General features: G+C 44.2%; 3 protein-coding genes across 10 annotated transcripts in view; 2 read left to right on the top strand and 1 right to left on the bottom strand.

The window, feature by feature from the left end:
• The first annotated feature begins 9,152 nt into the window (after positions 1–9,152).
• LOC105758561 (ankyrin repeat domain-containing protein 26-like) lies at positions 9,153–21,727 on the top strand. 2 transcript variants are annotated; one of them, XM_072921569.1, is made up of 11 exons: positions 9,153–9,292; positions 11,852–12,027; positions 12,210–12,303; positions 14,475–14,650; positions 14,828–14,921; positions 15,571–15,737; positions 16,203–16,296; positions 16,779–17,011; positions 17,759–18,005; positions 20,104–20,149; positions 21,464–21,727. In XM_072921569.1, exons 2-11 carry the CDS (start codon positions 11,906–11,908, stop codon positions 21,583–21,585), a joined length of 1,395 nt encoding a protein of 464 aa, XP_072777670.1. In that variant the 5' UTR covers positions 9,153–9,292; positions 11,852–11,905; the 3' UTR covers positions 21,586–21,727. The 2 variants fall into 2 exon arrangements, with proteins under 2 accessions (XP_072777670.1, XP_030113128.4); XM_030257268.4 differs by lacking the exon at positions 9,153–9,292 and adding an exon at positions 9,864–10,907.
• A 3,002-nt stretch (positions 21,728–24,729) lies between these two features.
• On the bottom strand, positions 24,730–26,635 carry LOC140681606 (uncharacterized). The gene is made up of 2 exons (XM_072921579.1): positions 26,026–26,635; positions 24,730–24,959 (listed from the first exon to the last, which is right to left on the bottom strand). Exons 1-2 carry the CDS (start codon positions 26,310–26,312, stop codon positions 24,908–24,910), a joined length of 339 nt encoding a protein of 112 aa, XP_072777680.1. The 5' UTR covers positions 26,313–26,635; the 3' UTR covers positions 24,730–24,907.
• A 189-nt stretch (positions 26,636–26,824) lies between these two features.
• Positions 26,825–27,741, top strand: part of ANKRD26 (ankyrin repeat domain containing 26) — a 48,409-nt gene continuing 47,492 nt past the window's right edge. For all 7 annotated transcript variants that reach the window (XM_030257195.4, XM_030257221.4, XM_030257202.4 and 4 more), the window contains exon 1: positions 26,825–27,092. In XM_030257195.4, coding sequence (XP_030113055.4) covers positions 26,890–27,092 — 203 coding nt within the window. In that variant the 5' untranslated portion in view covers positions 26,825–26,889. The remainder of the gene's footprint in view (positions 27,093–27,741) is intronic.

Raw genomic sequence — 27,741 nt, forward strand, 5'->3', positions numbered from 1 at the left:
AAGGAAATCCAGAAGAAAACTCACTTTTATGTAAAAAAGTGGAAAATGTTAATAAAATGCAAGTTTGTAAAATTTCGCTTTAACAGTTCTTCCCAAAATATGATTGATAATCTGCCATGTTAACAAAAAGGCAGAACAGAGATTATACATATAAAATAGGAAGCCAAAAGCTGCTAATTAAATAAAAAAATTGAGTTCAAATGATCACTGCATAATTTTTTGTAAAGGAAATTCATCACTGAATTTACCTGCTCTTCTAGCAGCTCGATCTTACAGAAACACACCAAAAACTTCCACTTCAGTGGAAGCTGAGCCCATGGAGGTCAAGTGGGGGATGTCTACACAGACGGACTTGTCTTGAGCTTCTCTCTCCTACGCCCTACTACTGAGCCATAAACAGGTTCATCCCAGGAACCACACAAACGTATTTGTTAAATGTAGACCTGTGGGCAGTGGGAACAGACATGGCTCTGTCACTCTACACAGGAATGATGCCCCAGGCTGGCTTGGCTTACACCTCCTGCCAGGTATTTCTCTGTTGGGTGACAGCACTGTGTTAACAAAAATTGTGGTGCTTTGTCCGGGCTCACAGGTTACGCAGTGGTGCTCCCCAGCCTGAGAAAAGAGCCTCTATGGACAGCAAGGCTTCACACTGTTCCAACAGAGATGAAGCAGTGCCCCTGAGCCTCATCCCTCTCTCTTCATTACAGACCATATGCATGGAGTGCAAATAAACTAATTCACCAGGGAAATTATTTTCTGTGACACTTAATTTTCTACAGTGTCTCCTTCCAGAGACCTGAAATGGCTGGTATTGAGCAAACAGGCAAAAATAATTAACCTCTCTCACCTTCCAATTGATCAGCTGTGGCCATCCTCCCTTTTTATCTGGCTACAAGGAATAGGTTTGTGGAACAACTTTTCTATAGCTTACCACTGGTTACTGCATGAGACATTATGAGATCTACTGATGCAGAAAGAACTTATAATTAACTATCTGAGATCTTCAAAATACTGAGCTAAAGGGTCAGAGATGAGATCTCAGCCCTTATCACATGTTTGGGGAAAATTACCAGCTCAGTGAAAGAGCCCAACCTCCTGCTAGCAACAGTCTACTCTAGAAGGATTTAACTCTTGGCTGTTATTTTTCACATGGAAATTCTGTTGTGCTACTCCAATGAAACATCTTGAATGAATGTGCAGGTTTGCCTTTCTAGTAACCCAGCTGCAGAGATTTCTAAATAGTCACAGGTAATGAGTAATGTAGGTCTCAGAATGGCTGTCTGCCTCCAAGCACATTTTAACATTACTCAATACAATAGCTGTGAAAATGGTTCCAAACTTGTGTTACAAATAATCTTCTCAAGATAGTTCTCTCCATACACACACACACACAAAAAAAAAAAAAAAAAAAAAAAAAAAAAATCTTTTTGTTCTGTACAAAACCTTCCGTAGATTTTGAGCAATGACTTGTGGAAATGGTCATAAAATGTCTTACAGTAACTGTTTTGTTAGAAAGTCAGTGCCCTTCCATGGACTATTCTGTGTTATGAACAAGACCCTTCTTGCAACACTGACATAGGAGTTCTTGTAACTCTTCAGCCCCATTTTTAGACAAAGGTAGAAGAGCTTGGAGATCACATAGACTGCTGTGTTTTGAGTGGTGTTTTGTTCAGGGATGTCATACATCTTACAGTCAGTGACAGCCCTGAAGGGTTTTTGAGTGAGAGAAGGGTGCTGCTGAAGTGAAGAGGGAAGTAAAGCCTTGCTGGGCTTCATTCATGGGTGGCACTGCTTTCTGGAAGCAGAAAGCGTGACCACAGCAAGTGAGAAGTTTAGTCATCACCAGGTGATTGTCTTCCTGTGGTTGTATCAGAGGCATTGTCTGCAGATCTTAGGTAGTCCATCTTGGAGAAAGAGAGGATGCTAGTGCTGATTTGGAGGATTTAATATTTAGGTATGTCAACCAACATCAGGACATAGAGACTTGTTACCCCAACTATCCCAATGAAAACTGGATGAATAGCCTGTCTCTTAGACTGTTGGGACCAGAATAACCGCAGTAGTTATCCCTGCTCTCTGTGGACAATGACTTTTTACTCTGCTATTGACTGACCTAGACATACTAATTATGGTCCTTGAGTCCACTAAGTCAAGGAATTTTGAAGCCCACATTCAGCCTGCATCCAATTGCTGTGTGTCTGATGTACCTGAGGTTTTACTTCAAAAGAAGTTGACCTTGAAGAAGTTTGGCTGTTCCATTAAAATTCAAAACGAGTCTGCTCTGTGTGGAAATACTGACACACTATTCCCCATCTTTACAGCTAAGACTGATCCAAATTATGAACATTTTACAGACTTTACGTACTGGTCTCTTTTAAATATTTTTTTCTCTATCCCCGTATGTAATTTCTTCTCTTACAGTCTTTCTTTACATCCCCATATATAATTTCTTCTCTTACAGTCTTTCTTTATACCTGTTTTTGTCTGCTCTCTTCATATCAGTGCACCTGCTAATTAATTTGTGTTGCCACACAACTGAACTTGAACATACAAGGAATGAGAGGCCAGTATTGTTAATCTTAAATAACCTGCTGTACAGCTTGTTATTTTGCCATAAACCATTACTCCAGAGCTGTTTGACAGACATGCACAGCTAGTTCAGTAGTAGATCACAGACCCTGGGGATCTGTGCAAAAAAATAAATCAGGAAGGAATAATTAAATTTGTATACTCTACTGAGGACTACATTTTGTATTTCTGTGAGAAAGAAGAAGTGGCCAGCCAAGTAAAACCTCAGGAAAAACAAAGGTGCATTAAGATAATGCCAAATAATATGGAAATCTAGTGGTTCTTCAGTAAACATTCATGTTCATCCATACCCGGAGCTCACCAAGACTTCTGAGAACAATGGAATGCACAATATACAAATAAAAATCTCCAGTGGGAACTGAAGGCATTCAGCTACCTAGCTAGCATTCTGATTGCTAGGGTTGGACACAACTAAGCCAATGCCTCTTGCAGACAAAGTGCTGAACAGACAGGTAAGCTGTCCCTAGAGGACAGTGACAGAATAATGACACTCCTTTTTTTTTTTCACTCTGGTCAAGCCTAGAGATATATTACTGAGATTATACAATCAAAATCTCTGTAACATCTTTCCCTGAGAACAAACAAAAGCAGCTTGGTAAAGAGGTTAGCAACAGCTATCAGATCTCTGGGAACAGCACAAGTATTCACTACTGACCCACTCACTCTATGTCGCACATAGCTGCTAGGTGCAGAGGAGAGCCTTCTGACATGTGATACTACACATATGACAAACGAGGTACTTCAAATATATCTCTTTGTCTTTTATACAAGAAATGTACTTCTTTCTATCCTTTTTTTATCCCCTATTGGAGAAAGAAGAAACATATTCTTTTCTGAATTTGATCCTTGATGAATTAGAACTATCACAACACTGAATTTCATTTTTGTTGGGATTTTTTTGTTTGCTTGTATGCTGTATAAACAAAACAAAGGAGATTCTTCCCAAGTAATCTAACACCACAATTCCTCAAAAAACAACAAGGTTTGTATTCCAAAGTTAGCTACAAGTTTTAAGCAGACTATTAATTGTATTTCATATATATACTTACTCAACTACATACATGCATATTTATTATGTATATAAAGGCATAAATAGTACAAGGTCTACTACAATTCACCACTGTAATTTGAAATCTATAGCAAAATGCAATGAAAGCAGTCTTTGTAACTAAGAATAAAATGACTGATTCGTGATTACTGACTTAAATACATTGTTAATAAAAACCAACCAAACAAGAGTATATACCTGGCATAACAGCAGGACCCAGAGACAAAACAAAGAAATGTACCCAGTTCTTTCACAACATTTATAGAATGTTTTTCTTACACAATTAGTATTTTCAGCATCAAAACTAATTCTTTCATTAGCTTATGTAAAATTCATACCCCATCTTTCAAAAATAGTATATTATTTAGATTTAAAATACAGAAGCCGGTGGTTTTAGAAAGGTGATGCTGCAAAATAAATTCATCTACACTTTCTCGTATACTGTATGGGTGATTCTATTAGTTTCTGCCCTTTAATTACATATTAATAAAATGTAATGGCAAACCAAAATCTTGCGATCTGTGGAAATGCTGCACTATATTTCATTAGATGTGTTGGTATTTGTTGCTTATTTACCTCTTACCACAGTTACTGAAAAGATGGTTGTCCATCCAGTAATCACTGGTAGTCCAATAAAATTATAAATGTCTATTTTTCCTCTAATTACAAGTTAGACTTGTAAAACCCAAACTATTGTAACCCTACAATATCAGTGGAATGCTCAATGCCTTTTGCAGCAAGCTCTGTACAGATATAGTGAGCCACATGGCCATTCAATAATGAAGTGAGAAACAAGGAGTGGTTAAGTAACTGAAACTATGAGAAAAGGTGTTAAGAAAGAGCTAACTGCATTCAGCATACTATCCAATACCAAATACACACCAATTAAACAGAGTAGCTGTCCAGCTCTGAGAATACCAGCCAGCTGAGCACTAACCACAGAAGGAGGAGAGTTGTTTCACCATTTTTAGCTACTTATCTTTTAATTAATAATATCACTTCAAGAGAATAATTTGCCAGTTCTTTATATCACTCTTACAGTTTCTCAGCTTCTCTAAGATAAGGGCTCTTATCTGGTACATTATTTAGCCATTCCACACCCACCAATAAAAAAAAAAAAGGCATATTTACTGGGACTATTTATGTGAGTACATTTGTAATATTGATGTTTGTTGGGCTCCTTATATATCAGCACATTAGGTCTTCGACTTATTATGAAAAAATCACTAGCCTTCTATAACTTCAGCTGAAGTTCTTGTCTTGAAGTAATAGATTTTTATAAATAAAATTCTCATCCCAAGAAGATACATGGGAAACATATGAATTCTTCATACTGTGCAGCATTTGGGCTGGACCATTCACACCCCCCTGGATTCAGCCAGACTGGTAAAGCTGGTTCAAGGTATTGGTTGGTGTCACTGTTTCAGAATTATGGGGAACAAATGACCATGTTCGGGTGGAAACAGATTAACTTTGCAAACAGCCACTAACAGCCATATCTAAAGCTATTACCCTGAGCCTGTGGGGTTTTTTGGCTGTTTTTTTCCCACAACTGCTTCAGGTGGAAACTAGTCAATCACTTTAAAAGGGAAATCCCATGAAGGAATAAGGGCAACCTCTTTCATTCTGAGTGGAAGGCAAAAGCACAGGGGCAGGATCATCCTTAATCACCACATATGGTTGTTAAACAAACATGTATCAACTAAACATCTGCAAAAAGTTTAGTAATTGGGGAGTAGCCATCTGTGAAGTTTCCACAGGGTAAAGCAAATTAACAAGTTTCACACATAGGAGAAGCAAGCCACTAGAGTTCAGTGGGGAAACAGCTCTGCTGTCACATAGCAAACATGGTGGGATAAGAGTCTTGTCCTCATGTTGTCCTGGTGAATGGGTTGAAGATACTGCTAAACAAGCTCACATGCTTATGGGTGCAAATCTAGCTACAACAACATCATCTAATTATGCTAAATTACCCTATCACAGAATGTAGATTAGAACCCTCCATTTCCTTAGATTAGAAACCTTAGTTTCCCTTCTCCAGTGCAATGCAACTTTGAGCTATGATTTGAATATTCCTTTTGACTGGGCTATATTCTGCACAGTGTCTCTGTATCGTGGGAAATAAGGTTTGGTTTAAAGCAAAGTGCATTGTCTAAAAAGGCTGCTTACCAAAGGTAGGTGTTGCATAGTACTTCTCAGACATTTTAACCTCCTGGAGAGTATTTGGGAGGTTTTGCAAGATTGTTCCTAGGTGTTGCCCCCTGTTTTTTATCTGGTCTACTCCAAGGTTACTTTTGGCGAAATCAGAACATGCCCAAAATAATCCACAAATATATGCACTTTATGTCATGTCTTCTCCTGTGTGAAACAACTATCCCAAAGAATCACAGATTTATGTGCAATGGACTTTTTGCCTGTATCACCCATGCCAGGGACTCAGTTCCTCAGCAGTAATATGAATGGATATTATTCCTATCACTTGCAAACTGGTGGAATTACAGCATGTTTCAGATATGGAGCAACAAAAAGCAGGTCTCTAATTTCTGGATGTGAAAAGACACATATTTTAATAGCTTCATATCAGATGATAGAACAAGTCATCAATAAAGACAAACCTAGTTCCAGTTCACACCCTGGTTGAAAAGTGGATGGAAGCTCAGAAAAATGGCCACATACAACACCTAAAATATGCAGAACTGTATTTCAACAAAGATAATTCCTCTAAAGCACTTGGCATTGCTGTTCTGGAGCTGTTTTAAGTAACTACATACGCAACACTACTGCTGAATTTCAGAGGCACAGCATACCTAATGATTATGGGAGGTACTTAAGAAATACACACTCACATCAAAATACAACTTTTCATTTTAGAGGCTCGACAGTAATAGAATTGTATGATTGTCTAGGCTGAAAAAGACCCTTAAGGCTGTCAGCTCCAATTATTAAGCCAGCACTGCCGAGTCCACCACTGAACAATGTCCCTTAGTGCCACTTCTGCACATCTTTTAAGTAATTCCAGGGATGGTGACTCAGCCACTTCCGTAGGCAGCCTGTTCCAATGCTTGATAAACTCTTCTGTGAAGATTTTTTTCTTATTATCTGGTATAAACCTCACCTGGTACAACTTGAAGCATTTCCTTTTGTCGTATGACTTGTTACTTGGGACACAATTTCCTTTTCAGATCATCATGGAAAGTTATAAGGTCTCCCTGCTGTTTCATTTTCTCTAGGCTAAACAACCCCAATTCCCTCAGTCATTCCTCATAAGAGACTTGTTACCTTCCAGAATAGATCCCTAAATCAGCAACCAGGTTTCCATACGATCACATAATGAGTGTTTGGTTAATTAACTCACAAGTCCGTTCAGCTTCAGGAAAGCACCGATTTTAAGCACTCCCGTGGTTTTACTTGACACCGGATACTTCACCCATCCTGACCATTCCATCGAGTCTCCTGACTCTTCACCACAGCAGTACAGTCAGTAGCACGGATGGAGAGCTGCACCTTGCTGCTTGATGGAGGAGTCAGTCGTACAACCAACAGTTTTGTGCCTAAAAAGTACACGAAGACGTTGCTGCCACTAGATGGCATAAGGTGCCCATGAAAAGCAATAGCGTATTTCTGCGAGCACAAGTAATGGCCTCTTCATTTAGAGGAGTTTGTTCCCTCATGGGGAAACAGAGGTAGGAAGGCAACAGGGCAGCACAAAAGCCCTGCCTGAGAACATAGTGTCTTTGAAAAGCTATACTGCATCCCAATGCTGTCTAATTCTCCACCTCCCATTGCATCAAGCTGTTTATCATCAAGTTTTATAGCTGTTTTATCATCAAGTTTTAAAGCTAGCTAACAACAACAAATACAAGAACAAATACAGCAAAGTTGCAGCTGAAGCCCCAAAGGATGTTCAGGGAAGCTTTAAAGACAGTGTACAATAGAGTTCAGAACTCTGGGTGCGAGAAAATATGAAGTTGCGAGGATAGTGAAAGATGAGGGAACATAGGTAAATCCTTAGCCACTTGAAAGGATTTACTCCAGAAGTCTTGTTGTTGACTTGTGGAGTGATTATGGGACACACCACATGATGTGAACAGAAAATAACACAAAATGACCTCACCTACACTAGGCCTGGGGACAGGCAACACTGTGGGAGTCACTTGAGAAAACATTGGCACCAAACACCTATTACCACAATGATGGTGATGTAAGTTTTCTTTTCCAAACATACTGGGGAACAGATCTCCCAACATATTTCCCTCATCTATACAGCATCATCTCCTTTTAACACTAGGCTGGGAAGTGACTCTTACTGTCATTGCACCTTTGTGAACACCGAGATGTCTCTGAGGGCTGAATGACTAACAGGGCATCAAGGATTTGAGCTATATACATCCTGGCAGGTCTGCTACAAAGGACTGCTGTAGCATTGCAAGGTGGTAGAAATGCTGAAACCTTCGAGGCATCCCCTTCAGAAGCCACTCAGAGTAAGGCCACGGGAACAGCCATTTCATATCCATGCACACACACACCAGAGATAGCTCAGCAGAGGAAAGAAAGGGTCTTTGCATGATATATTCCAGCGAGGGTTTTATTACATCCATCATGCCAAACGGTCCAGAGACAAAGACGAAACCATGTGGTGTTCACGACTTAAGGGTGGGGTCAGTAACCAATGACCTGAGGGCAGAGGGGTGGGCAACAACCTGTAGGGGAGATGATGGATGAATAATTGGGGTGGGCAGTGTCAACTGGTCAATGGGGGAGGCAATCTAATGTAGATTGGCTGTAGTGCTGCAGGGCATCATGACTTTAGTCTTCCCTATCAGCCTATGTGGGGAAAACTCTATTATATAGTCTTCCTTGAGGGGGAGGAGTCAGAAGATTCCACAAAGGACCACATTATTGGCAAGTTTAATTTTTTCTGGCACAGTGCTACACACGGAGCCCTTTCATCAAAACCCCCTTTCCAAAATTTCTTCAGGTTTAAAGACTTCGCAACACCTTGCAAAGCACAATGACTCAAGAAAGACCAGACTGAAACTGCCCAGAAAGCAAGTGCAGAACCTCTGGACCTTCACATTCTCTTGTGATTGGGACCAACAGGGATGTCTTTTCAAGCATGTTCGTAGCAGGCCGCACGCTGTCGCTTGGCAGGTGGAGCAGTGGAACACAAAATCAGCATTGGCAGCTGGCATAGCAACACGTGTCAGCAGTTACCGTGGTGCAGGGGGACAAAGGGTCTTCAAGAGGGACAAAACAGAGGAGTTGGAGAATTGTCCTGGAACTCCAGCATTGCAGCTTTGGAGCGATCATCTCCAAGATGACAGAGCTCCGGGAGACCCTGCCCGCTCGGACTAGGATCCGAGCCCACCCTGAGCTTCATTTCGAGGACGTGAGCCCAGCGTCGCCCGGGCCATACGCTGAGGGAAGAGCCCAGAGCGGATGAGGCGAGAGCTGCTCGAGCGCCGGCCGCAGCCTGCGGCCCGGCCGGAGCAGCCCGGGGCAGCCCGAGGCGAGCCGCCGCCCGCCTCACGAGCCGCCGCCCGCCTCACGAGCCGCCGCCCGCCTCACGAGCCGTGGGCCGCCGCCTGCCCGGGCCCCGCCGTCCCCTGCCCGGCGTCCCCTCCGCCCGCGCCGCGGCCTCTGTGACGCCCGGTAAATCCCCGCGTGCCGCCGCAGGTTCTGCCGGTGCCCGGAGCCGGCGCTCAGAGCTGCCCAACCCGCTCCGGGAGCAGCAGCACGGCCCACGCTGGCAGCACTGCGCCGTCTCGGAGGATCTAGGCCGCCGCCACTGCGCGGGGCTACCTTTTCTGCCTTGTGCTGAGGGCCTGTTCTGGTTCTTTTCGCTTCCCTGTCCTTCATCCCCATCCACACCCGGGGCCAAGCAGCCCGCCGGGTGCTTCCTGCTGCTGACCGCCCGCAGCAGGGCCATGTCGTCGCACGCCCTGCGGAAGAGAGTCGGGGGGCTGTTCAGCAGAAGGCGACAGCAGCGGCCATCCAGCAGCCCGTGTGGGCAGCCCTGCACCGCCGCCACTGGTGCCTCCGAGCTCAGTGACAAGGTCCAGGGCGGGCTGCACAGCCGCGACGTGCCATGGCTGAGGCGGTGGCGCTGGTATTTCAGGAGATTCGGCAGGGACCCGCGAGGCCAGCGGAGGCGGTCAGTTCTGTGGGCCACTGATCGGACACCTTGGCTGCTTCTGGCAGGCGCTGTCGCGGCATTTTCTGAGCCAAGCTTCACTAGTCCTCAGCAAGCTTCTCTTCAGGAAAAGGCATCAGCATGGTGCGACCAACCCCTCTCCCCAGCGCCTTTAGATGCCACGTGGAAGCACCCGCCCTTAAGGCCGTGTGTGGGATCGCGTTCAAGCTAATGGCTTGAAAAGCGAGATTTGTCCTGTCAGCTGGGAGAGTGAACTCTTAGAGTTTTTCGTGGCTTGAAGTGGCCTGGATGGCTCGAGCACTGTTGGAAGTGCATGCTGCCAGCCTGCCGCTTTGCTGTCGACTCGGCAGGACTGTTTCACAGCTGCTTAGACCTCACCCATACTCTTCTGTTCTGTAGCTCTTCCAGTGTGATTGGTAAATGCAGGTCTGCTCTTGGCTGCTCAGACCTTCAGTAGTCTTGTACTTTGTCTGCTGAGAACTCCCAGAATGTGTTGTCTGTGGCGCACTCTCCTCAGACAGACCCAAACTCACTACCATTATACCAGCAGCACGGTTGCTCTGCATGGGGGGTTTTAAGGGGGTTTTAGCAAAGGACCTAAGTGCTATGAATGGGAGCATTGGGAGAAAGAGAAACAACTTGTCCAAGGGGACTTGATGGATTCCAACCATACTTGATGGATTCCAGCCACACATGAAAAGAAAACATCTTGCATGTAGATGATCAGGCAGTTGAACAGCTTGCCCCAGGAGTTCATGCAGCTGCATATGGGGGGATTTTAAAGAGTAGTTGAAGGAGCACTAAACAGCATGGCCTTACCCTGTAGTCAAGGCTGCACTGCAGAGGCAGTGGGACTGGAGACATCCTGAGGTTCCTTCTAAGCTGAATTCTCCAAGCTTCCATGTACATGGCTGTCCTTTCATTGTACATGTAGTAAAGAGGGAAAAAGTAGACTTGGGAGCAAGCAGGGGGCGAATGATGCTGAATTTGACATGTTTCCTATCAAATTTTAGATGCTTTAAGACTGCTCTTGAGGTTAATACAAGCAATGAGGCTGATGTTGAGGAAGACAGTCTGCGCTGGCAGGAGGAGTTGGAGAGGGTTGAAATGGAGGTATAGAAAGCCTGTTCCTAAAGAAATAAACCATAAGGTGCTTGATGCTTTCCTGTCCATCACAAAAATGGATAAAAGAGTATCCTGTGAGCCAAAAGGAGACCTAAGGAAGTGGATGTTACATTGATCTTTGATCTTCCTCAGTTCCTACTGCATTTGTGTCCCACCATGCTGAGGTAGAGCTGCCTCTCTTCAGGGTTCAACCACTTCCTGGTCAGGGATATAGAATTCCTCTCTCTGCTCTACATTCAAGAGCTTCCTGGTTTAAGAACACAGCACCAGCACCCCAGCGTGATTCCCAGCCCCAGAGCAGGACTGACAGCATAGTTCACCTGGGAACCTTTGCTGAAATGGTGCTCACCAAGATATGACTGCTGCCATCCCTCCTGGTACCACCATGCTGAAGCAGAGCTGCCATTCCTCAGGAATCCATTGCTTCCTGCTCAGCGGGAGCTGGCACCTCTCTCAGTGCTGCATTTGAGGTCTCTGCCACTTCAGAAAACTCCCCGTGCTGCCATGCTGTGCTCCAGAGCAGGTCCACTGGAGCAGTTTTCCTCTAACTCTTCCTAGACTCCTTCATTCTTTAGAAATGAAAGCATTTCAGTTTATGCTTTCCTGCAGTAGCAAATAAAGTGAATGCAAAGAGCATCATCACAGGTTCCCAAAAGGGTTGAAGCAGCAGTGTAAGTGCTTAGAACCATGTTCTAGGAAATCTGTGGAGGGATGGGAGAGGCCGCTCTAGAATATTGCAAAGTAACACAGCTTGTGTTCATTTGCTGGTAGAAGCAAAACTTTGAAGGTACTTGAGATGATTTACAGTTCTTTGGGCAGTGGGTATGGGCAGATATCTATAGCATGTGAATCCTTGGGCAGTAGGTGACTGCCCTGTATAAAAGCACAGCTGAAGACTGTGGATTCTTTCTGTGATTTCTGTGATTTGACAGTTGCAAGAGGTGGAAGAAAAATACCTAAATTTGGAGCGTTGTGTTCAGAAGCTGATGGCTACCTTGAATGATAAGGATAGAGAAGAGCTAGCTGCTGCCCAGGAACTGCAGAACCAGCTGTTGGCATATTTGGAGAACCAGACTACCATGAAAGGACTGGAAGAACACCTGCAATGGTAAGGGAACAATGCAGTGGGACAAGGTGTCTCTTGGTTTCAGGGGCTGGGAGGAAACCACAGGACACATACTCTGATTTTGAAAGACACTCTAGCTTTTGATTCTGTTACTTCACACAACATCTGGAATTGGTGCTCTCCTTGGAGAAATTTCTTCATTAAGACCTCTACTTCTCTTACAGCCTTGAAATTCAAAATACCAGATTGGAAGGCACTGTTCAGCAACAAAATGACAAGATTGAAGCCCTGCAGAGAGACCTGCAAGCCTCTGCCTCAGTAAGCTGCTCATAAATTTCCCTTTCGGTGACTCCTGAGCCTAGTGACCTATTTCTGTGCGGAAATTTTATTTTGGATTTTTCTGAAGATCTGAGGGGAGCTCAGGTGCCACCGTGCTTAGTTGAAGCCCCCTGGCTTCCCCTCCCCGGCAGAGGCACGGTCAGCTGCGGGGTCACTCCCCTGTATCTTGAGGGGACTTGGGGAGCGTCTGGGGCAGAAAGTGACACTGCCTGCCTTGTTTGGGGGAGAGGCGGCGTCCGAGGAGATCATGAGGGAGATGACTCAAGGCTGGGGAAACAGTTTCAGGTTTAATCCAGGCTCCGGGGATCTCCGAGTTACAAAGTGTACAGCAGCTAAACGTGGACTCGAGGCTTTTGCAACATCTAAATAGAGGGGTGGTAACAGGGAGAACATTGGTAAATGGAATGCCCATTGACCAATGGAGGGATCTGGGGGAGTGGAAGGTGAAAGGATAGACAGATACAAAAAACAATGAGCGAGACTTAAGGGAGGGACCCCGGGCCCTCATCCAGTCCCTCGACACCCAGGGTAGAAGATTCTGGAAGAATGGGATGGGGAACCGAGTGATGGACAAGGTAGCACAGAGGGGAGAGGGGAGTGACCGAGCGTTGCCAGGGGGATTGACATAGAGGGAACGGCGGGAAAACTCGGAGTGGAACCATTGGGAGAAAATAGGAGGTGGAGGGGCAAACCATTACAGAACTATTACAGAAATATAATAATATAATACAACACTCAGTGCCTGCATTCTCCTGAATACAGGCTTCCCAGAAAGCAGTTGAGGACCTGGCATTCATAGCAAGTGGTCTTTGAGTAGCCTTTCTAGTCTCAAATAGAAGCAGTGAAGTTTTCCTTGTTTCCCCCCTCAGCATTGGGCTACTTTGAGTGGAAAAGGAGAAGAGGTTTTTCATTGTTTTTTTTGGCTACCTGCTGGTGGCCAGCAGCATTTCTTAGTTTGAATTCACTCTGAAGACAGGTGTAATTCTGCAACTGAAGTAAAAGCACCCATAATATACTCAGCAAAAACTTCATGCTTGTGGAACACCATTTCCCTAGGACTCAGTGCCACACCTGCAGCAGAAGGTTGCCAATGCAGTTCTAGAGCAATCTACATCCAAAGCTCCACTGGCAGTTACTATGAGCCTTGAGGCTGACTTGGAGAATGGCAGCCTGCACTTGCATAAGGAATTGGCTAGGGTTTGAGCAGAGTTAGGGAAAGCCTGTGCCTTTAGAATCAAGCTGTGCATTTCTTCCAATAGATCCTGAAAAAGAATAAGACAGTATTCCAGGGGAAAGGAGAGAGACATAGGAAGAGGTGGTTACATTGGGCTTTGACCTGCATCTGTCCTTCCTGCCTCCTCCTCTAACCATGCTGAGGTAGAGCTGCCTCTCCTCACGGTTTCCACACTCCACTGTCAAGGGCATGGGTTCCTCTCTCTGCTCTACATTCAAGATCTTCCTGGTTTAAGAACACTACCCAGGCACAAGCACCCCAGCGTGATTCCCATCTCCAGAGCAGGTCTGAGAGCATAGTTCACCTGGGAGCCTTTGCTGAAATGATGCTCACCAGAATATAACTGCTGCCATCCCTCCTGGTACCACCATGCTGAAGCAGAGCTGCCATTCCTCAGGAATCCATTGCTTCCTGCTCAGCGGGAGCTGGCACCTCTCTCAGTGCTGCATTTGAGGTCTCTGCCACTTCAGAAAACTCCCCATGCTGCCATGCTGTGCTCCAGAGCAGTTATGGCACAGATGTTTTCCTCTGACACTTCCAAGACTCCTTCATTCTTTAGGAATAAAAGCATTTCAGTTTATGCTTTCCTGCAGTAGCAAATAAAGTGAATGCAAAAAGCATCATCACAGGTTCCCAAAAGGGTTGAAGCAGCAGTGTAAGTGCTTAGAACCATGTTCTAGGAAATCTGTGGAGGGATGGGAGAGGCCGCTCTAGAATATTGCAAAGTAACACAGCTTGTGTTCATTTGCTGGTAGAAGCAAAACTTTGAAGGTACTTGAGATGATTTACAGTTCTTTGGGCAGTGGGTATGGGCAGATATCTATAGCATGTGAATCCTTGGGCAGTAGGTGACTGCCCTGTATAAAAGCACAGCTGAAGACTGTGGATTCTTTCTGTGATTTCTGTGATTTGACAGTTGCAAGAGGTGGAAGAAAAATACCTAAATTTGGAGCGTTGTGTTCAGAACTTGATGGCTACCTTGAATGATAAGGATAGAGAAGTGCTAGCTGCTGCCCAGGAGCTGCAGAACCAGCTGTTGGCATATTTGGAGAACCAGACTACCATGAAAGGACTGGAAGAACACCTGCAACGGTAAGGGAACAATGCAGTGGGACAAGGTGTCTGTTGCTTGCAGGGGCCGGAAGGAAACCACAGGACACATACTTTGAGTTTAGAAGACACTCTTGTTTTCAGTTCTGTGACTTCATGATGGAATTGGTGCTTTTTCTGATGGATTTTCTAGCAATAAGACCTATATTTATTTTTAAGCCTTGAAATTCAAAATACCAGATTGGAAGCCACTGTTCAGCAACAAAGGGACAAGATTGAAGCCCTGCAGAGAGACCTGCAAGCCTCTGCCTCAGTAAGCTGCTCATAAATTTCTCTACTGGAGACTCCTGAGCCTAGTGACCTATTTCTGTGTGGAAATTTTATTGAATACTCCCTGTTCTGTCATGCTGTGCTCCAGAGCAGGTCCAGTGTAGGTCTTGGATTCAGTTAAAAAGAAAGCAGAAAATTTCTAACCAGCCTGGAAAAGTTCTGAGAAAGAATATAAATAAGTTGTATTCTCTCACCTTCTGATTCAAAGTCTCTTCATTCCCATCCTACCTCAAAAACATCAGTGTACTGGAGCAGTTTTTCTCTAACACTTCCTAGATTCCTTCATTCTTTAGAAATAAAAGCATTTGACTTCATGCAGTAGCAAATAAAGTGAATGCAAAGAGGATCATCACAGATTCCCAAAAGGGTTGAAGCAGCAGTGTCAGTGCTTAGAACCATGTTTTAGGAAATCTGTGGAGGGATGGGAGAGGCCGCTCTAGAATATTGCAAAGTAACACAGCTTGTGTTCGTTTGCTGGTAGAAGCAAAACTTTGAAGGTACTTGAGATGATTACAGTTCTTTGGGCAGAGGGCATGGGCAGATATCTGCAGCATGTAAATCCTTGGGCAGTAGGTGACTGCCCTGTATAAAAGCTCACTTGATGACTGTGGATTCTTTCTGTGATTTGACAGTTGCGGGAGGTGGAAGAAAAATACCTAAATTCTGAGCGTTGTGTTCAGAACTTGATGGCTACATTGGATGAGAAGGAAAGAGAAACAGCAGCTTCTTCCCTGAAACTGCAGGACCAGCTGTCGGCATATTTGGAGACTGTGAAGCAACTTGAAGAACACGTGCAACGGTAAGAGAACAACACAGTGGGACAATCAGCAGTTAAGGAAGAACCCTTATTTCCAAATGTTTCAGAGCTAATGAGAGACTTGAAGAAGCCAATGCTAAGCTCCTCCGGGAGCACCATAAAACCAAATCGTTAATCACAAGAAGCATTGTCAGTGGAGGTCTGGCTGCAACTCCAATTCTGTATTATTACTGAGATGGTCACTGCAAGTGACCCAGTATGTTACTGCCTGAAGAGGTAAGCAGTGAGAGGTATCTGCTCAGGAGGTTTGGGCTAGTCATCTGTGATGCCTTCTCCAGGTCTGTTGCTTGCAGAAGCTGTTTGGAAACCATAGACTAGAGTCCTTGTTGCATCAGAGCAAATCATTATGGTTCTGAATGATGCTCTTGATTTTCAATATTTTACTCTGTTCTTTTGTAATTGGCATCCTGGCAGATTTTTATAGTAAGACCTCTATTTCTTTTTAAGCCTTGGATTTGAAAATACCACTTTGGAAGGCACTGTCCAGCAACAAAGCGATAGGATTGACGCCCTGCAGAGAGACCTGCAAGCCACTACTTCTGTAAGCTGCTCATACATTTCCCTAGTGATGAATCTTTGGCTAGTTACTTATTTCTATAGGGAAATTTTGCAATGTGGTTTTCCCAGAGAACCAAGGGGAACTCAGTTCCTGCATTCTGCTGAATAGAGGCTCCTCAGAAAGCAGCTGAGGACCTACCTGGCTTTCATAGCAAGTGGCCTTTGAGTGTTCTCTGTGCCCTGTCCTACAGAGATCGTGCCCTTTCATTAGTAGATTTGAACAGTACTACTAATCTGGGCTACTACTAGTAGCTTACTAGTAGCTTCTAGTAGAAAGCTACTACTACCGTAAGCTACTACTTACGGTAGTAGCTCCAGGGTTCTGCCTTAACTGCTGATGGTAGTGAGGAGGCACAGCTGCCTCTGTAAGCCAAGCTGGGCTCTTGAACTTGGATACATGCAACTGACAGGTGGGGAGATTTCTCTTTTTTTTTGTGGTGGTTGAAGGTGCACTGTCTCCTTCAGGCACAGGCAGCCACTCAGGACTTCATAAAACAAAGCAGAACCAGTCATGACTCACTGACCAACCAGCTAAAAGACAGAATTAGAGATCTTGAATGTGAATTGGAAAGGATAAAAGATACTGAACAAGAGACTACTTTTCAAAAACAGTGTACACAGGCAGAAGTGCAAAAGTACAAGGAGCTGTATCTGAAGGAAGTGAATATCAGCAAATGCCAAGCAAAGGAACTGGAAAGGCAAGTCCGTATTTTTTTGAGTGATAATAAAAGTGACTCTTGTTTCCTCATGCATCTTCCTTCCAAATCACTCTTCTCCACCTCTTAGCATCATGTGTGCAAGCATAAGATGGCATAGTTCTGGTGAAAGACCCTTCCCTGTCATCAGCCTTCTCTTCATTTCTCTTTAGTGTTCCAACAGCAACACCACAGTAGCAACATTATGGCATGAACATAATACTTTTCAAGCTGATGATTTTTTAACTGGCAGCTTTTTTTTGCCAGTCTCTATAATCTCTTCATCCTGCGTACCACACAAAAGATTAATTTCATGTCCATTACTCTTTGAGTATAAATAGGCCCTTAGACAACAGAATTGGATTCTGTGATGCAAAAATGGATATTATCTTTTTTGGCTTCTGTTTAAGCAGTGGCTCTGAGCTTTGAGCTTTCCTTGGGAAGGGGGATTCAGCCCAGAGTTGTTTCAGAGGTGACGTACCTTCCAGAAGGTAAACCATGTAAACACATGGCTTTCACAGGAGGCTTTGAAGCCCTCATGCTGAGAAGTCCTAAACATTGGTGATGCTGCTCCTTGCACCTAGTGTGATGTCTTAGAAACAGGCCCTCCAAACAAGCTCAGGTCAAATGATGTACTACTTTTGGAGGTTCTTCATCTCAGAAGTTAAATAATAGTTAAGGACCTGGAGAGTAACTCTGGGAAAGTGTTACTACCAAAGGTAACTTTTTGTGTGTTTCCAAATGTTTCAGAGCTAATGAGAGACTTGAAGAAGCCAATGCAAAGCTCCTCCGGGAGCGCCATAAAAGCAAATCGTTAATCACAAGCAGCATTGTCAGTGGAGGTCTGGCTGCAACTCCAGTTCTGTATTCAACTGCATTGGGACATCTTGGCAACAATTTGGGACTGAGCAGAAGTCTCAGTCTAGAAGGAAGCTTCCTAAACCAATGTGAGAAGATCTTATCATCAAGAAAGAGGTTTGCAACCTTTGTGACCAAGGTAAGCATTTTGAAATGCCATTCTCGACTCCTGCTGAAGAGTAGCCATGCTAGGTTCTCCTTTTTAGCCTGAAGTTAGAATCCATTTATTGTTCCATGCCATATTGTCTAATAGGCCAAAGCAACTGTGAATCCTCAGAACAGTGCAGTGCTGTATGTTGTAAGGCTGAAGATTCTTGGTCATTATGGTTGTAAAAATTTTGAACTCTTAAAACCTTGTCTTCCCTCTCTGAGTCATAAATAGAAAGTACTGTTAGTGATCTGTGTACCAGAATTTGGAAGATGGGGCCTTAGGCAGAAAATGTCTCTGTTGCAAGTATTGCAAGAAGATTTTGGGACTCAAGGCCACTGGATATATTTACAAACTTTCAAGCTTCCATTCTAACAGCTGTGCCAAAAGCTGCTGCAAGTGAATGTGGGTGTCTTGACATGGAAAATAATAGCGAACTCTGCTAGCTGCAACCAGTGTGAATTGGTGGATTTATGAAACCAGTTTCCCTACATAATGTTAGAGAGGAAATGTCAGCTCCTATGCTCTCTCAGCTTCTGTTCCTTTTCTGGTTTCATTTTCTAAATGCCTTCTTGTATTTTAGTGGTCTTTCTATTGTGAGCTTTTTTCCTTGCCTCATGTACATGTAGGCCATGTTCTTGTGTCTCAGTGAAGACCTTTGAACTTAAGGCTGTTTTTCTTTCTTCAGATCCTTAATCAAAAAATCTCTCTCTTCTCTGCAGCCAGATATGTGACAAGGTTTGTAGCCCATCCTGTTTAACCTTGGGTGCTATTGCAAGTGTTTTGTCTATTTATGCTGCTAGGTTTTGATTCAAACTTACTGATGCCTCACATTGGCCTAAATCTGGAGACACTTTGAAATTGCTGATTTTACTTGAGTAAAATCTGACTTGCTGCCGAGTAGTTCTGTGCTTTATGTCTTTGTGAAGTTACGGCTTCTGTGGTAGTTCAGCTTCTGTAAGATGGCACCGTATGTATGGATTTCACCTCTTCTGATAGAACTTGGTTAAACTAGAGGAGAAGTCTCTTTACCACCCTTGCCTATTCTGACAGACAAAAAGTTCTGGGTAGCAACAGCAGTTGTGTGTGCAGTAGAAGTATTGCTCTGCACTTGAGTTCCTAGACCCTGAGTATCATTTCACAGAGTCTTAGAAGATCCAACTTAAGTCAACATCACCTCCTGAAACAGAATTACTGAGATGGTCACTGCAAGTGACCCAGTATGTTACTGCCTGAAAAGGTAAGCAGTGAGAGGTACCTGCTCAGGAGGTTTGGGCTAGTCATCTGTGATACCTTCTCCAGAGGGCTGGGGACCAGGAGAACAGTGGATACACTGTCTGAGTCCTCAAAGGTGTATTTTCATTCAAAGGCCTTTTCATTCATTTTCAGAGAAATCCATGTGTTGACTTTCTTTCCACCTATTGCTCTTTCCTCACACGGGGATGAGAATCACAAAAAGGTTACTAAAAAAAATAATAGGCAAACAAAACCTTTTTATTCTCTTGATTCATCTGCACATGTTGCAGAGGGTCCTGTGGACCTTCTTGTCATTGTGAAGGCTTCATAAACTGGGGAATGTGCTTTCTTCCAACAGTTCAACTACTTTGGCTTTGCTTAGGATTAGTCTTGCTTTTGGTCATCTTTTGGTCTAGGCCTGAGATTTCCGGATTCCTTCCACTACCCATATCTCATTTCATGTTCTGGAGGAATCCCTTTTCCCCAGGACCTTACTGTCCACGCTTGAAAAAACTTGAGTCTTGGGGGGAGTTGTTCTTTTGGCACCACTGAGAAGAGTTTGGCTCCATCTCTGTTGCTCCATCCCCCTGGTAGTTAATACACACAGACAAGGTCGCCTGAGCTTTGTCTACTCCAGGAAAGAAACAGTCACAGCTCTGTCAGCCTTTCCACACAGCTCAGGCGGTCCAGGGCTTTGGCATCTTCTTGGCCATCACAGGCCGTCATCTCTATTTGGGATGATATTTTTAGGTTTTATCACGTTGTCTGTGGGGTGTAAGAATGTTTTAGGAGTTTCAGCAGATACATTTGGGTCATATTATGACTTAACTGTATATTTGATGCATAATTCCAGGTACAACAGGAACTGGATGAAAAAATCACTAAGGAACTGAAAGAAGGTAATGTGCCATTACATTTGGAGTGTTATTAAGGAAAAAGGTGATTGTTTCTAAGTCTTGACAGCTTTAAAGATATTATTTTCAACTTATTCTGCTAAGCACAGAGATTCTGTTCTGCAAGCTCTCCAGTTTCGACTTGAAAGTGAAAAATTCCTGCTTCCCAAAATACTGCATAGAATGTTATGCCCTTGCCTAGGAAAAAACAAGCAGAAAGAAAATTCATCCACTGCTCCACTCAGAAACACTTGGCTTAAGATGAAGCTGCTATTCACTAGAGTTGATCTCCAGCAAAAACATCAAAGAAGCCCCCAGGTTTTTTATAGATCATTATAGATTTCAGCCATCCCTTTCTTCCCTGTTCATGGGTTGCATTCAGTACTAAACCATACCATACATATTCTCCGTTGTTAGATCTTGATTTTTCTTGCTATGATTGATGGCTTTGTAGCTTAGGTCTTGCAGTCAATCTTGTTTTGAACAAGTAAGAAGAACATGGTCAGGGATAAAAGACCACGTTTCTTTAGAAGAGATCATTCAGTAGTGTTTACGCAAACATGAGTTCAATGCCTGCAACGTGGAGCCTCAAACACGCTCTGTAACTTGAGGCCAGGCGTCCAAAGAGGAAATCCACTTGCTACATGATAGCTGGTCCTCCAGAGTCACTGCTCTGCAGGGACTGCAGCTGTGTAGTTGTAGTGTTCCAAAAAAGCACAACTTTGAACGTTTAAGGAAATCAAAGACTTCAGGTTGAAGAGCTCTGCAGGGGCTACATTAAGAAGCACTGCTAAGGGCCACTGGAGATGTGTGGAGTCCCGCAAGATGTTCACTGTAAGAACAGTTTGTGGTGATTGGGAATGGGGTTGTGGCTGAGCCTTACCCCTAATGTGCTTCAGCTGTGTAGGACAGTTGAACAATACTGAAGGCAAAGAGATATGGAATGCTGTGTACTGACAAATCACCAAAGGGTAGAGAGGGCACACAGGTGTAATGCATGAAAGATGAAGGGTATAAAAAGTACTGAAATAAAGTGCTGATGCTTAGAACCTTCTTCGGAGTCAGTAGTACCTCTACCATCATGTAGCCTCTGGAATGTCTGTCACTAGCTTTAGAAATGCTGTTGACTGATAAGCACGTGTGCACAAAATCTGTTTCTTTCTATTTGCCCAGCTTGTCCCTTGTTAGGTGTCTTTGGAAATTTTGAAGTCTTATTCAGGAGTGCAGACTCTCAAGTTATGTGAAATCTTCTTACAGTGCCTTATTTCTCCCTGTCTGCTGTAGAAGTAACATAAAGAATCTCATCTCGTTTCCCCCCAGCCACTGCTGAACTTGAAACTGGATGTACCGGATCTTCCAAAAACCTTCATGTGGACCAGGATCCCCTTTGCAGAGCAATAGAAGAGTACCGTGATGTTTTAACCAAAGATTACATGATTTGAATGAGATGCTGTGGAAAGGCTCTAAAGAGTTTTTGCTTTTATATAGCATCTATGTTTTTCCTTCTCCACAGTTCAGATGTGAAAACTTGTTCATTGCAGTCTGAATATAAACTATATTAAAATGTATGTCAAGCACAGTGCACTCATCTGTTGGGTTTTTTCTTTGTAGCTGGCTTCTTTTGCACTCATAGTAAGAACCATATTCATTTTTTCTGACCAGCAGATTGACTGATCTGGATTCTTGAGCTTGACAAAACTGTCAGAAATGTTTCCTCTTACAGTAACTTTATTATGTTGCATTATTCATGTTCTGTGTTTTAACGAAAGTGTTCCATTTGTTCTTTCTCTTCCTTTCTCTTAATGTGTTTGGAATGTTTCCAGTGTTATTTTCATGCTTAGAGACATATTCAAGACCTGGAAGTTGAGAAGAAACACCATTCTCAGGTCTAGCTGGGACGTAGATATCTATGGAAGTCCACCTAACAAGTCCTCATCTCCTCAAATTCATGAAGGCAGGCATTAGAACTTTGAGACATCGCTCTCTACACATACACCAAAGTATAGTTGGCAAAAAGTGCATTAAAATAATGTTCTGCATCCTCTCCAGGTGATCCACATGAAAGTTACTCATATTAGTGAAGGTATAGGTTGTAAATCCCAAATGCCCTTTGGAGGCTACCAAATTTAATTAATGCTGAACATTCAGCATTTTTCAGAATTAATAAGATTGGAAAGAAAGATTAGTTCTGCCATTATTGCTGCCATGAATAAAACTTTCTACTTGATATTTTGGCATTGTTCTGCCTAATTTAGCCCAGGGTATCCCAAATATTGTCTACCTGAGTAGGCAGCCCAGGACTCTGCTCTCAGGACCTGACATTTTGTGGTATCCTAGAGCAAGTGGCCCAGGACTGCACTCTTGGGACCCAAGAGCACTGCTCAACAATAGCAAAAACACCTCTACACTATCATCATCGTGTTCAGAACAAATCCAAAACACAGTCCTATGCCAGTCATTGTGAAGAAAATTAACTCTACCACAACCCTAACCAGCACAATAACACTCTGATGTTTTGGCTGTTGCTGAGCAGTACTTATCAGAAGTCAGGGAGTTTTCAATGTCTCATGTCTCAGCCAGTGAGGAGATGCACAAAAAGCTGGGAGGAGACATAGCTAGGACAGCTTACCCAAACTGGCCAAAGGGATATTCCACACCATGGAAACTGGGTCAAATGAAACAGGATGGGCATCAATCAGTGGGTGGTGAGCAACTGTATTGTGGCTCACTTGTTCCTTATGGGTTTCATTTTTCCTTTTTTAGAAATTACAATTCTTACCTTTTTGTTTGTATCAATTATTAAAGTGCTCTTATCTGAACCCACAAGTCAGGATTTTTTTTTTTTTTTTTTTGGTGTTACTTTTTCTAATTCTCTCCCCCATCCCACTGGGGTGGGGTGGGGTGGTGGTGTGTATGCAGGGGGTAGTGATCACGCAGCTGTGTGGTACCTCAGTTTTGGTCTGAGAGTGCGCCACAGCATTTGGGAATTAAAATAAGTTCTCAATGGACTGTAGTCCTACTGTCAGCAGACATTTCTCCCTTTCTTATGTTTAATAATTTCCAAGTAGTTTAATAAAGAGAAGGAAGACAAAGGTCTTATTTTGCATTTTTCTCAACTAAAATGAACCAAAACTAACAAATCCAATTGCGACCTACTTGACTCCATAATAATAGAGTTCATTTCCATGATAACTCTATATTGGTAGCCCAGAAAGTGTGAGCCAGTGAATTTGTGTGGTTCTGAATATATGAGTAAGCTTCTTCCGAATCATAGTATCAGAAGATTCTGAGTTGGAACGGACCCACAAGGATGGATCATCAAGTCCAACTCTTAAGTGAATGGCCCATAAAAGGGTTGAACCTATGACCTTGGTGGTGCTAGCACCAATCTCATAGAGTAACTCTTCTACTGTATTGAAAAGAAAATAAAATTTCATGTTCATCACTTAGAGGAAGCCAAAATAAATCCCTTCTACATTCTGAATGGAAAGCTAGCTGTTAATCCTACCATGTGCATAGGATATGGTGTGTCAGGCTGGGCTGGGAGCAAGTAAAACTGTCCCCACTTAACTCAGCAACTATCCAATGACTCTGGACGGCTCCAGAGGTGGCACACCAGAAGCACCCCCACAGCTGCAGCTCTGCCCTTACAGCAAAAGCTGCTGAAGTCACTGTCTGCAGGATGTGTTCTAACTACCCCATCACTTCAAAGCCTCAGAGTCGGCATTACTGAGACATGCAATCTTCCCAGGCAGCTTTTCTAAACTGTACCACTCCTTCTATAAATACAGCAGTTGCAAAGCAGGTGTACTAAACCAGATTCTTAGCAGCATATTCCTATCAGCCCAAGTCTCTACTGACACTTCCTTCCTGGTAGACAAAAAACACCAGGTGTCTAATAGGGGAATTAGCCATATTGGCAAAGGGGAATTTCAGACTACCATTTTATACTTCAGCTGTACAAAGACTGTGAGCTAAATTATCCAGCTACAGTGAATCATGTTGAAGGAAAGGTGTACCTGTAGCAGACTAATCCAAATACCAGTGCTTATGCAACACTTAAGTCACATTTAAGCCGTATTTGGAAATCTTCCTGTGGTACACAAGTCTTGTAATGAATCAAGAAGTCAGGTACAGGAATGAAACATTTCAAACAGACAGGAAAAGAAACAGCTGCTATTAGATGATACTGAGAAAACTACAGATAAACATAGAGAACACTGAACAGGAAAAGCAACATAATAGGAAATACCAAAATTTTAAAAAACCCCAAACCTAAATCCAAAAAGGAACTATAAAAATGAAATTTAAAATAGAAACATATCAAAACTAAAAGCATACATTTTGATATCTTCAACAGCACCCTGAGCCAACAGAACTAAAGAAGTAGTATTGATAAACAGCTGACAGTTGCTTTAGTGACAGAGACTAGCTATTTCTTTTGCATCTTTCTTGGCTAGTAAGGAATGAACAGTTCCTGTTGTACCCATATGACTCTATGACCCCATCAGCATTCCCTTATCTTCAAAAACATGACACCAAATTTTAGCCCATTCAGCTATCAAAGTCACCAACTTAAACTGATATTGTAATCACAGGGTTTTTTATTGATAACATTCAGAAATATTTGACATAGAATTAGGCTCTCCTGGTCTTAGTTGGAGAGTATCCTGTAAAAACAAAACTATTTGCGGCTGAGCATGTGTCCACTTGAAAAGTTGAGATTAAATACTTCCTCCTGAAGAGCATAGAGATGACTCATGTTTATCCCATGTTGCCATCTTGTAAATAAAAACTTGCCTTTCTTCTAAGATGGCTGGAAGAAAACAAATATATCCAGTTAAAAAAATGCATTTTGCTCTCCATTTTTCCATTAAATGGTCAGACTGGCTACAGAGACACTCTCAAAATGGTTACTAATAGTTATTTCCTAATACTCATAGAAATATAGGTTCTGCAACCTGAATCTACTTAGCTGTGGTTTCAGCAAAACAGTATTTTTCCATCTTTTTAAAATTATTGTTATTATTATTCTGGCTCTTCTTTCTAGACATCAGGTCTGAAAAAACAGAACACTGCTAATACAATGAGAATCAACTAAAGAAAGTATTTGTACAACAACCACCTCAGTACAAAAGAATACTGCCAGAAGAACATTTGATAAAGCTGTGAAGCTTCATTTTGGAAAGGAAAATAAAGATTGTAATACATGTACCATTCTTAGTGATGAAGGAAAATATTTCAAAGGGCTAAATCACCTCCCTAAAAAGTGGTACTATATTCCTGTCCAGTTGTAATAAATATTTTTACTGCTCATCATAGTGAAATACATTCCTCTGTTTGAATTAGGTTTTGTTTGCCATCTGTTTTTCAGAAATTCATATGCAAAAAGTAGTTTCTAAAAATAGAAAGAAGTGTTCTGGCAAGGTGTTCCATTAGCCAAATACCCTAGGGTATACCGTACCATGGCATCACCCCCAAATTATATGGTATCTGAACCACTGGTATCTGATACCAGTGGCATCACTGTAGCCGTACAATATTAATAATTATTCCAAATTTACCAAATATTTTGCTTTCTGCGCTATATTTTCATACAGTCTGTTCGCATGCATGTTTGTATTCCTCTGTGTCAGTGCCAACTCAGCTCCACTTACTAGAAGGTAACTTTCTGAGTCTGCCACGGGTGTTAGGGAAACTTCCCAGTCTGACCATTCACAAAACTCTTACAGTCACATACCCCGGAGGTGTCACAGGGGCAAAGGCTCCCACTGCTGGAAGCGCAGCCCGGCACGGCGGGCGGCTCCAGTGAGGCGAGGGCGCCTCGCTTGACACATCTCCCCACACCCCGGCTCTCACACGGTCAGACCAGGTTTCCTTACCGGTTCGACCCCGGTTTCCCACAGCGGAATCTCAGATACCTCGTTCCATAAAGCAATTTATTCCTGTGCAGTAACACAGAAACATCTCGAGCTGGTGCCCCTGAGTAAAGCACCAGCATAAAGAACCTATGGGCTTCTACAGCCTCACAGTCTCCCCCTGAGCCAGTCTCGCTCTTCCGCCCGAGTCTTCGGCTCTTGTCCCACTCTCCATGTTCAACGACTTCGCTGGCGATTCCAGGCTCGTGCTGTGTCTCCCAGAGTCTGTTCACCTGGCTAGTGTCACCCATCTTCGCGCCCTTGGATATCCCGAAGGTTTGTAGTTCACGGCTTCTTGTCTCGGGCTCCCACCCAAAGCTTAACCTGCATCTCAATCGGCAGTTTGCGATCCCAGCTACCTGGACCAGACGCACTCCTCAGCATCTGGTCAGGCACGTAAGTAGATGATGTCTGAAACTCCGCTCCATCCCCCTACCTCTTGTATTAATCCTTGCTGTCTGTTCTCGTCACCGTTCACCCAAGCCTGACAGCGGCACCCACGCAGCACTAACTGCCCGGGGACATTAATTCCATCCGAGGGCGATTCCGTCCCTAATTCCCCGCCTCCCGCGGCCGCGCCTGCGCGGGCCCGCCCGCGCCTGCGCGGAGCTCGCCGTGCGCGGGGCGGCGGAGAGGGGCGGCCGGGGGCGGGGGGCTCTGCCCTGGGGCTCCGCCGCGCCCGAGGTTCGCTCCGCAGAGGCCGCATCGAGCCGAGCTCGCTGCCGGGCTCTCCCCTGCCCTGTCCCCGCTTGAGGCACGATACAACCCACCGTCGCTCCCCGCCGTCGCTCTCCTTAGACGGGACTGTGCCTGTGCTCCTGCTGCGGGATGAAGAGGATCTTCGGGTTCGGGAGGAAGAGGAAGGGGCAGCCGCCCCCCGGCAGCGCCTCCCTTCTCTGCCCCGCCGGTGCCTACGAGCTCCGGCAGAAGGACCTGGGCAAGCTGCACCGCGCGGCCGCCAGCGGCGACCTGGCGCAGGTGCGGCAGGGGCTGAGGAAGTACAGCATCGACGGGCGGGACAAGGCGGAGCGGTAAGGGCGGCAGCCGCGGGCGGGCCCGGGAGCCCCAGGTGCAGCTCTAGCAACCCCCGGGAGCTGCCCGGCGTAGGAGCGGAGCGGTGCAGCCCTTGGCTGGCTGCGGGAAGCAGGCTTGGGCTGCCAAAAACCCCCTGAATTCGGCCAACTGCCGCCTTACCGGTTTTGACCCGGCTTCCTCAGTGCCCTCATTCCCGGGCTCCTGTGTCCTTGCCCAGGGGCGCAGGGGTGGAAGCGGGCTCTTAGCCTGGCAAAGGAGAGTTGCAAGAGGAGCCTTGTGGCCATTCTCTAGCCAGGGTTTGAAGTCTGAGCGTAATCGCATCCATCTCTACCTAAGGGCACCTAAGGGCTCAGCGTGCAGGTTCAGTAGTTGAGCCCGAAGGATGTGCTGTCTCAGCTGGGAGCAGCTTAAACAAAGGTGGGCACTGCAGTTAGGAAGGATTTATAACGCAAAATAAACATGTTGTTTATTGATGCTGCACTCATAGTTGCCTTTTTTGAGTGTGATGTGGCAGCCTAAGCCACAGTGTGGTTTTAGGTTGCAGTTGGTTTTTTGCTCTGAGGCTTTGGTACAGCTCATCAGTACCTTGGATTGCAATATCTGGTCAGTGACTTGCAGGAGAAGCTGTTGCTTTCTGGCAGGTGT

This window comes from Taeniopygia guttata, chromosome 1A, assembly GCF_048771995.1.
Source record: "Taeniopygia guttata chromosome 1A, bTaeGut7.mat, whole genome shotgun sequence".
Taxonomy (NCBI): Eukaryota; Metazoa; Chordata; class Aves; order Passeriformes; family Estrildidae; genus Taeniopygia; species Taeniopygia guttata.